The 12,145-nt window shown below is 29.9% G+C and overlaps 1 protein-coding gene across 1 annotated transcript; it reads left to right on the plus strand.

Moving 5' to 3' along the window:
• LOC113386051 (restin homolog) lies at positions 1 to 5,675 on the plus strand. The gene is made up of 5 exons (XM_026623860.1): positions 1 to 100; positions 261 to 361; positions 419 to 3,943; positions 5,168 to 5,451; positions 5,534 to 5,675. Exons 1-5 carry the CDS (start codon positions 1 to 3, stop codon positions 5,673 to 5,675), a joined length of 4,152 nt encoding a protein of 1,383 aa, XP_026479645.1.
• The last annotated feature ends 6,470 nt before the right edge of the window (positions 5,676 to 12,145 follow it).

Here is a 12,145-nt window from a genome sequence, read left to right on the forward strand (position 1 = left end):
ATGGATGGTGCGGTTGTAACACTGAGCAAGGAGATGAATCAACCTTTGAAAAAATGGACCCGTAAAATTGGCAATGCGACTTTATATAAAGAGGATGAAAGTAAAATATTCTTGCATTTGATAAAAGTTTTATAAAATACTAAAAATTAACTATTTTTTTCAAGTGCCTAAGGATTTACAATATAAGCATACGCTATCATAATTTGACAAACATATATTGTGTTCTATCTTATATTTATATAATATTAAATAATTTACAGAGAAAATTGTTAGTTCTGATACTAGCAGCGGACAAGCTTCTTCTGGTGGTGGTTGGGAAGCAGATAATGAAGACGCAAGTGGAAAGCGAAGGAAAAAAGTTGTAATTATAAATTTCAATGTATATAACTGAAAAATTAACATACATATTTTTTCGTAGAGAGCGCTGTACACTGGTTATAAAATCAATAACATTCAAACAGGTGAAAGTGATATTCCCAATATAGCAGATGAATCTGAGCCAGATTTTATGGCCGTTTTGGACCAACTAAGTGATACTTCTTTCTCTTCACGAAATGTGTTTTTAACCGCTTTCAAATCGGATACAATTTCGAGAAGTACCGAAATTGCAGAAAAAAGACTTTTGGTTCTAGACGATATATTGAGAGATTTAGAATTATATTTTTTAAGATCTTTAGCATCATTAAAATTTGATGGGGTACGCAAATTAAGGCTTACAATAGGAAATTATAATCATATTGAAAAAACAATATTAAAATTTAGGAAATATATGCGTCTGCAGGAGTCATGCATCAAAAACATGAATGATCAATCTTCGCAAAAAGTAGATTCCGAACACAACACACTCGCAGATAGTTTAAAGTTGTTGCAATCATCAATAAAAAATGTATCCAACTATTACCTTACGTTTAGAACCTATCAAAGAGCTTTATTCAATGGAAGAATCATTTTACATTTATTTGACTTGGATGAATTGCAAAGTAATGATAGAATGAAATTATTTGAAAACCAAATGCATCATATGAGTAAAGCGTTTGATAGAATATTAAATTCGTATCGATCGTGTACCTTCCGTTGCACGAGTATCTGCGACCAGGTATTTAACGATTGCGATCTATTTTCAAATCAAATTCATAACAACATGAAACAATGTAATGAGAAAATGAGCAACTGGCAGGATTGTTTGAAAGAGATCGAAAACCGTAATGAAAAATTAAAGTTTGACAATTTTTCTTTACAATCCCGCATACATGATCTAGAAGAAATACTGGAGACCAAAGAGAAGCACTTCCATGATCAAGAGCAAACTTGGTTACGAAGAATTAATGAAATGTCATCTGCCATAATGTCAGCTCTGCAAGAAAACGAAGAACTAAGAAAATCGGCAGATGTTTCTAAAAAGAATATTGAAGAACTTAATGCAAATATAAATATAAAAGAGAATAATGTAGATTTAAAAGATCATTGTAAATCTCTTAAGAAGAAATTGAAAGATTTGAACAAAGAGAATGCTGACATAACAGCAACGATCAAAGAATATAAAGAAATGGTTGACACAATTAAATCGGAAAAGTATAGTTTAATGAGCGATAAAGATATTTTGGAAAAGAAAATAGAACTGTTAGAATCTCAAATAAAACAATTTGAATCCTCAGGCACTAATCGCCTAAATATAAATGGAATATATTTTAGATCAAATATATTTGCTAAAATAACAAATAGAATTAGCAAAAAACAGTCGGCTTGTGGTATAAGAAAAAAGATGAATATCTGCAGTACGGACAAACTCAGCTTTCATAAAGCCAAAATAACTATGAGTAACGCTAAAACTTCTAAAATTTCAAAATATTGCTCAAATGAGTCGCAGGAAAGAATTTCAACTAAATCATGTGTAAGTGTAAGTAATAAACATGAGCCATTTTCAAAAGTATTCAGGGAGGAAACAGATTCCAAGCTTATATTCCAACATTATGCGAACAAACATTTTGAGAATTGTAAAAGCGAATTTATGTTACAAAATACGATACGTGATGACAAAAATTATCAAACCAGTTTTAATAATGAAATATTAATAAAGCAATCGGTAGCTTGTTATACTGATGGCACATTAAAGCAAGTTGAATCAGATCAGAATACCAAGAAAAAACTTCGACTAGGCAGATCAAATTCTGACTTGTCTCATACATTTGCTAATGCCTTTGTTATGTTTGAAAATAATAGCGATAGAAATATGCCAGCAGACAAACCGAAATTAGCAGTATTATCAAACTCTAAAGATAACATATCTTTTACTTGTAAACATGTTAATTGCAAAAGTTTGTTCTACAAACTGCAAGAAGCTGAAAAGAAATTAGAAGAGAAAAATAGATCTTGTAATAAACTTAAATCTCTTATTACAAGTTTGAAAAGAAAATATCAATCAGAAAATCAGCGATATGTTTCATTGCAACAACGATATGAAAAGATATTGCAGGAAAAAGCGCTTTTGAGTTACCAATGCAAAAGCCAGTGTGAAGAATACGATTCTGAATGCGCAATTAAGTATATCGATTTTGATGGATTTATAGAAATGAAGAATTTTAAAGATGATATAATTGAAGAACTGAAAAATGAAATTAAAACTTTAGATGACGAATTTCAACATCTGCTTTCAAATTACGAGCAAGTCAATGGTACTATTTCTAATTACAATATTCAAATTAGAGCATCAACCGACAGTATTGCTAAAACTCAAACGGACAATATTAGATTACAAAATGAATTGTTTCAAGCAGAACGAGAACTAAGTCGCATTAGTGGCTTACTCAAAGTAAAGATAAGAGAGAACGATGAACTACAAAAACACTATGAGGAAATAGTGTGGCTTGCCAAAGATCATGAAATTAATTGCATTGAAAGTGATAGCCAAATTTTTGCATCTGATTACTACAACGTAGATCTTAGAAGTTTAATCTTAAATAATAGCATATTATGCAAAAAATTACTGATGATGTTAGATGAATCGAAAAATATCGACGACATTAATTCATATCAAAATTGCCTAGATAAAAGATCTGCACAGCATTTATCGGAACAAACTGATGAAACGATATCGGAACAATTATTGGAAGTAGATGAAGTACAAGGACAAGATCAAATAAATAACATTGTCGATTGTGTTCACACAAATAGAGACTATTTTGTGCCCGCTATGCAAATAAATGAATTAAATGGAGTTTTGGTCAAATTTAATGCCGGAATATCTGAACTCAAGAGTTACATGGGATCAAGAATGCATAAACATTCTGAAGGATACAAGAAAATGTTATTATATTTCATAATGTTCTGTATGAACCATTTCACATTGAAATCCAAAAATGCAGAACTTGTTGACAAAGTGAAAAAAATGGAGTCTCTATATAAAGCTCCAAAAATTAATATTTCAAAAGACATTGAAGCTTGCAAAAATGATCTAAAAGAACAAATTACGACTCTTACTTTAGAAATAAGAAAAATTGGCCATCGCTCGAATGGTATTTACCACAATGCAAACGTAAACAGCACAAACTCCAAGCTACAACGCGAAATAAACCAGTTAACGGAAACTAATAATAAACTTCGTGACGAAAACGAAAAATTACAGAATGATATGAAGAAATGGATTACCGAGATTGCTGAAGTGAAAAGTCTAGTGGACCAGAAGGAGGATGATATTTCAAAAGCAAAATGTGAACTCAAGGTATTACGAGACGAATTAGTGGATTGCCAAAAATTGTTGCAACAAACTCATGATCGCGATTTAGAGGAACAAAATAGAAAATTAGAAGATGCGAAAAGCAGTGAAACTGAGCTTGAAGACAAGTTATTAGCTGCTACTGATAATTATAACCGTTTAATCGATGATTATAAAGCGCTGAAGACACAAATTGATGAAAAATCTTTATTGGAAATAACACTACTACAGGTAACGATTATTTATTGTTGCTTACTGACATTCAATATAAAAAATAGATTTATTTGATATTCAATTAATAAATTAAGCTAATAATAACATATGTGATCAATTTTGTAAAGATCAGGAAACTATACTTTTTCTAACTTAATTCTGGACTTTATTTGTGCATTGCCCTATGTTATAGAAAATGATCAAAATGTTTCATTTAAACATTCAGTTTTCTCATTTAAACAAAACAAGTATGTATTCATTATAGGATAAGTTGCTCAAGTCGTACCACCTAAGGAAATAATACTGTAATATAATGCATTTAAATTAGAAAAAAATCTTTTGTTTATTCAATATATATTTAGGTGGCTTTTGATTAACAATCACTTTTTTTTATCAAAATAGGTAGCCTCAAATTTTCAAAAATGTGCTTTGGGTATGATTAATTGGCCTCTTCGCTTTAGTCATACAGCATATATATATATATATATATATATATATATATATATATATATGTTAAAGTAGTTAATTTTGATGTTGAGAAATATGAGTAAGTTCTTCAAGGGCATACATCAAATAAAAGGCAAAGATTTAGAAGTTAATCTTTAATTTTTCTAAACGTTTCGACATAGTATTTTATGTCATCATCAGTGGATATAAATATGGTCTTACATCAGTAGCTAGCGCAAGGAACACAATTTTGCACTATCATATATACATTAACTTGTTTTTTTTAATATTAATTTGTTGAACAGAGTATAGCAAAATATTTGTGAAATATTTCTCACAGCCTCGGGCTCTGTCACATAAACTACGTTCTCTGTGCAAAATATATTATATATTTCACAAATATTTTGCTATACTCTGTTCAACAAATTAATATTAAAAAAAACAAGTTAATGTATATATGATAGTGCAAAATTGTGTTCCTTGCGCTAGCTACTGATGTAAGACCATATTTATATCCACTGATGATGACATAAAATACTATGTCGAAACGTTTGGAAAAATTAAAGATTAACTTCTAAATCTTTGCCTTTTATTTGATGTATGCCCTTGAAGAACTTACTCATATATATATATATATATATATATATATATATATATATATATATATATATATATATATGCTGTACGACTAAGGCTATAGCCTCAAAAAAAGTCTTGTGGTACACATATAGCTTTAAAAAAAGCCTTTTATCTACTGAATTCAGTCTGGATTCAACTTTTCTTTATACTTCAAAGGAAATAAGCCAGTTGAGACATAATAATGAAGAATTGCGTAAACCGCGTTTTAATGGAGGCTCATGTAAAAATTGTGAAAATGAACGCAGTGCATTTGAAGATAAATTGCGCAAATTGTCATGTGAGGCTGAAGGAGCCTCAAATCTGGTAGTCGAGATAAGGCGATCTTCTAAAGAAGAATTGGTACAAACGAAAAATCAACATGCAGAAGAAATGCGGCGTCTACAGCTAGAAAATGATGCTTTATGTGAATGTAACAAAGCCCTTCGCTCTCAATTGGGAAGGTACGAGATAAACTATTCAAATGACATACTTTTATATAAAAAATATAAAAACTTTGGTCTTACAATTTTTATGTTTTCGTAGACTCGAAGCGGATAACATGTTGTTAGCTAAGAGTATAGAAACCAGAAATCGCAAAAGTAGGCCTCGTGATCTCAAAAATGACAGCGGGCAAAATAGTAATGATGGAATTCGCAAAAGTAAAATTTGTAGAAAAAACAACTAATAATATACCTAAGAATCAAATCTAGGAATCGTTGTTTTTAATTATCATTAAGATAAAATAATAAGGATTAAACAAAACGCCAAACGAATTGGTTATGGCAAACCGGTTAAATTGTACAATGCAACTGCTGCGGAAAAGTGTAGAACAAGTGAAACTGTATTTTTTCACTGTATTTTACTGTATTTTCGAAACGAATTAAGTCCTACGCAGTACAGTATCAATATCATACCACTGTAATAAAATAATTATTTTATTGCAGCAAATTGTGGCACTATATTTATGAAACTTTTATTGACTATCAATAATCTAAATTTAAATGTGCAATGACTATCCAATAGATATTTTTCTAACATCGGTTAAAGATTTCTTGTGACAAAAAATTTGAACTTTTCTGCAAATTCTAAAGAAATGGCTGTATCGATCACCTTGTAAAACCAATCAACGCTACCCCTAGCCATGTTCAATAAATGAGAAAAAGTTAAAAATTAAATTATTAAATTAAATTATGAATTCGAATTTTTTGGGAAATTAATTTCCCAGAGGGTTAATTAGCCCTCTTCGGAAAGTTAAAAATACAATTCCAGTAAACGTGAACGATCAGTGATTCGACTGCAGACACCAGGCGCTATTTTTATTAAAAGTTATCTGAGTAACGACTTTTCAACAGAATTATAAAATCTAAAAAGATCCCTTCTTTTTTATTAATACAAATGCGTTAAATTAGAATCATTATTATCAAATTTTAATATTACTAATATTACTTAAGAATGGTATATCAGTGCTGTAGGCACAGTCAGGGGCCTAGACGATATAATAATCGATTATTATATATAATTTCGGTATTGAAACTGATCAGGGTTTGATAAAAAATAAAAGTTACAACAGGGTAGAATGAGATATACAAAATTTCGGTTTTGAAACCGATCAGAGTTTGATAAAAAATAAAAGTTACAACAGGGTAGAATGAGATATACAAAATTTCAGTATTGAAACCGATCAGGGTTTGATAAAAAATAAAAGTTACAACAGGGTAGAATGAGATATACAAAATTTCGGTATTGAAACCGATCAGGGTTTGATTAAAAATAAAAGTTACAACAGGGTAGAATGAGATATACAAAATTTCGGTATTGAAACCGATCAGGGTTTGATACAACAGGGTAGAATGAGATATACAAAATTTCAGTACTGAAACCGATCAGGGTTTGATAAAAAATAAAAGTTACAACAGGGTAGAATGAGATATACAAAATTTCGGTATTGAAACCGATCAGGGTTTGATACAACAGGGTAGAATGAGATATACAAAATTTTGGTATTGAAACCGATCAGGGTTTGATACAACAGGGTAGAATGAGATATACAAAATTTCAGTATCGAAACCGATCAGGGTTTGATAAAAAATAAAAGTTACAACAGGGTAGAATGAGATATACAAAATTTCGGTATTGAAACCGATCAGGGTTTGATTAAAAATAAAAGTTACAACAGGGTAGAATGAGATATACAAAATTTTGGTATCTAAACCGATCAGGGTTTGATAAAAAATAAAAGTTACAACAGGGTAGAATGAGATATACAAAATTTCGGTATCTAAACCGATCAGGGTTTGATAAAAAATAAAAGTTACAACAGAGTAGAATGACATATACAAAATTTCGGTATTGGAACCGATCAGGGTTTGATACAACAGGGTAGAATGAGATATACAAAATTTCAGTATTAAAACTGATCTGGGTTTGATAAAAAATAAAAGTTACAACAGGGTAGAATGAGATATACAAAATGTCGGTATTGAATCCAATCAGGGTTCGATTAAAAATAAAAGTTACAACAGGGTAGAATGAGATATACAAAATTTCGGTATTGAAACCGATCAGGGTTTGATACAACAGGGTAGAATGAGATATACAAAATTTCAGTATTGAAACCGATCAGAGTTTGATAAAAAATAAAAGTTACAACAGGGTAGAATGAGATATACAAAATTTCGGTGTCTAAACCGATTAGGGTTTGATAAAAAATAAAAGGTACAACAGGGTAGAATGAGATATACAAAATTTCGGTATCTAAACCGATCAGGGTTTGATAAAAATAAAAGTTACAACAGGGTAGAATGAGATATACAAAATTTCGGTATTGAAACCGATCAGGGTGTGATAAAAAACAAAAGTTACAACAGGGTAGAATGAGATATACAAAATGTCGGTATTGAAACCGATCAGGGTTTGATTAAAAAATAAAAGTTACAACAGGGTAGAATGAGATATACAAAATTTCGGGTCTAAACCGATCAGGGTTTGATAAAAAATAAAAGTTACAACAGGTAGAATGAGATATACAAAATTTCGGTGTCTAAACCGATCAGGGTTTGATAAAAATAAAAGTTACAACAGGGTAGAATGAGATATACAAAATTTCGGTATTGAAACCGATCAGGGTTTGATAAAAAATAAAAGTTACAACAGGGTAGAATGAGATATACAAAATTTCGGTATTGAAACCGATCAGGGTTTGATAAAAAATAAAAGTTACAACAGGGTAGAATGAGATATACAAAATTTCGGTATCTAAACCGATCAGGGTTTGATAAAAAATAAAAGTTACAACAGGGTAGAATGAGATATACAAAATTTCGGTATTGAAACCGATCAGGGTTTGATAAAAATAAAAGTTACAACAGGGTAGAATGAGATATACAAAATTTCGGTATTGAAACCGATCAGGGTTTGATAAAAAATAAAAGTTACAACAGGGTAGAATGAGATATACAAAATTTCGGTATTGAAACCGATCAGGGTTTGATAAAAATAAAAGTTACAACAGGGTAGAATGAGATATACAAAATTTCGGTATTGAAACCGATCAGGGTTGATACAACAGGGTAGAATGAGATATACAAAATTTCGGTATTGAAACCGATCAGGGTTTGATAAAAATAAAAGTTACAACAGGGTAGAATGAGATATACAAAATTTCGGTATCTAAACCGATCAGGGTTTGATAAAAAATAAAAGTTACAACAGGGTAGAATGAGATACAAAATTTCGGTATTGAAACCGATCAGGGTTTGATAAAAAAATAAAAGTTACAACAGAGTAGAATGAGATATACAAAATTTCGGTATTGAAACCGATCAGGGTTGATACAACAGGGTAGAATGAGATATACAAAATTTCGGTATTGAAACCGATCAGGGTTTGATAAAAAATAAAAGTTACAACAGGGTAGAATGAGATATACAAAATTTCGGTATCTAAACCGATCAGGGTTTGATAAAAAATAAAAGTTACAACAGGGTAGAATGAGATATACAAAATTTCGGTATTGAAACCGATCAGGGTTTGATAAAAAATAAAAGTTAAAACAGGGTAGAATGAGATATACAAAATTTCGGTATCTAAACCGATCAGGGTTTGATAAAAATAAAAGTTACAGCAGGGTAGAATGAGATATACAAAATTTCGGTATTGAAACCGATCAGGGTTTGATAAAAAATAAAAGTTACAACAGGGTAGAATGAAATATACAAAATTTCGGTGTCTAAACCGATCAGGGTGTGATAAAAAGTAAAAGGTAGTCTTGATCATTAAAAATTCTAATTGGAAAAAATTCTAGTAAAAAATCTCGTATCGATGGTGACAAGCAAGTGATAAAAATAGTGCAGAAATAAAAAATGCTAAAAAAATGTTGCGCAAATAAAAGAAATTAAATGAAAAACAAAGCCACTAACCTTTTGAAGATCTATCAGCAACGACGACAAATTTAAATACATATAAATAGGATATTTCGAGCAAATAAATAATAATATAACATAAATAAATCATCAATCAATTATAATATATGAAATGAACACATTGCTTATCACCGCATCCGCATAAATATCATCATGGGCTATGAAAATTATTTATTTTTTTAAGTAAAAAAAATAATATAATTCCCATAAGTTGAAAATAAAAGAAATCCTACCTTTGCAGCATCTTCGCCCATTTATCTCTCTGCAATATTATAAATATCTGCAAATTCTGCATCTGCAACTCTCTGCAAAATGAAGTGATGTGGGCTCGAAGTGATAAGATCATATCAAAATCTGAAAATAATGAAAAATATAACGATAGATTTGTTTCAAAAGGTTTAAAAATAACTATTAATTAATTCAATAGAATTTTATATTATTTTTAAGTCATATACAATAATAAGTCTATGATGGAATTATGTCATATTTTAATAAAATATATTTAAAAATAATATGAAATAATTCCATTACATATTTATTATTTTATATAACTTGAAATTAATGTAAAAAAATAATAAAGGTGTATAATTATTGAATAAATAATAATTGTAAATATTTAAATATAAAGCAGAAGTACTGGTTTGAACATAAACTAAAGTCAGCAACGGACGCCATCTTGTTTTGCAAAACGCCGCTAGATGGCTTGTCAATAGTTTGCGAAAAAGTTGCAAATAATAAATAATAACAATATGCAATTTGATGAAAATGAATTCAATTTGTTAAATGAAAATGATTTATATTGGAATTATCGTAGAAAATACGATTGTAATGTTAAAAAAGCGATTCAAACTTTGGTCAATTGACAGCTGAGACGCCGTCAGGACCGAAGAATTTGTCGTTGCTTTTTTGAATAAAAAAAAACTTTACAGACACAGTTTTTGAACGTAAATGAATTTATTGCATCAAAGTTTATTGAATTATCATCAATAATATTTTGGTTGGTTGTGCAAACGGTTATATTGCTTAAATCAGGCAAAAACCACCGGTTGTTGTTATGGCCGCCATCTTGGATTTTTGAAAAGCAATAAAATTTAAATTGCAAAAAACCGCAAAAATTACAATAAATATTGGGGAAAAGTGCAATAATATTAAACAATATGTATTAAATTTATCATAAATCAACGATTAAGCACGCCTAAAACATTTTTACAGATGTAAACACTGTTTACATATCTGTACCAAACGGCGTCAGTTGTTGTGCTAATAACTGTCAATAATATTATGGCCGCCATCTTGAATTTTTTAAAAACAACAAAATTTAAATTGCAAAAAATCGTAAAAATTTCAATAAATATTGAGTAAAGGTGCCATAATATTAAATAATATGTAGTAAATTTATAATAACTCAACAATTAAGCACGCCTAAGACATTTTTACAGGTGTAAAGACTGTTTACATATCTGTACCAAACGGCGTCAATTGTTGTGCTAATAAAACTTAATAATTGTACAAAATAATGAAAAGTAAAAGCTCTTACCTTTTATAAGTATATACTGCATACCGGAACACACTTAAAAAACACTACTTGGTTTCAAAATAATAATATTTACTATTCACTTTGATCAGTTGCACTGCACCACTGCGCGAGATGTTTACTGTTCGAGAGCTGATGCGCTAATGAGCCGCCCGCTAATTAGCACCCCTTTATATAGGCAGGTTGGAGGGTACTCGCGTAGTCGCTCCCGCGACTGAAAGAGCCCCTGAGAGTAATCGGAACCCCGGTCTCAAATTTATTAATTATTAGGACTAAAATCAAATTTTATGGCAAAAACATATTAAAAACTAGTTAAAACATAATTACACACAATAATTAAGCACTATTCGCTGGTAATTAAACATTCGTTGGGTAATTAAACATTACAGCGCGGCCAGTTGTATGAATTCAAAGGATCAAAATAATAACAAACAATTCGAAATAAATTCGTTAAAACCGCACAAGTACAATTGATTAAAAACATTATGTCTGTCACAAAAAGTTTGTTTAAAACTTTTGTAAATCAAATTCTACGCATTTTTTTCGCAAATTTGAGTTTATATAAATATAAAACCACAAAATTTTTGTTATTCTTTCAGTTTGAAACGTCAAAATTAAATTTATCTTATCTGAAAGCTGTGAAGATAGCCAAAATAGTAAGTGTGGAAAACATAAAGATAAATAAACTTATATGGATCGTTCGGATCGTTCGTCATTGTTCGTTTGTATCAAAATCGCAGGTATTTCAATAAATACATTAGGATATAATAAATACCGATTCCCAGACAGCACAATCGGGGGAGCCAGGGCTAGTGACCAGGGCGCCAAAATTTGGAAATTAAAAATATATATTTATATATCAATACATAGAACAAGTAAGTATATACAACATTACAAATGAAATACGCGATAAATTTCTGCGATCGAATAGTATTTTAATTAGAAAAATGATACATTAAAAATGGGACTATATGATTAATCGAAAAACGGGTCAAACTCGGTCATTATTAATTAAGGTGACCATATTTTTTTAAGTCAAAACCGGGACGGGAAATTTTAGTTATGCTAATCTGGTATTGTAATAGTTTTTTATATAAATAATTTTTTTTAAATCAAATTTGCGGACTCTCAGTAAGTACTTTATTATTCGATTATATGTCACACTCATAGATAAATAAGCCTTTATCTATGATATTTACT

This window comes from Ctenocephalides felis, unplaced genomic scaffold (genome assembly GCF_003426905.1).
Source record: "Ctenocephalides felis isolate EL2017-DRISC unplaced genomic scaffold, ASM342690v1 CF-g0.4_SCAFFOLD_03571, whole genome shotgun sequence".
Classification (NCBI taxonomy): domain Eukaryota; kingdom Metazoa; phylum Arthropoda; class Insecta; order Siphonaptera; family Pulicidae; genus Ctenocephalides; species Ctenocephalides felis.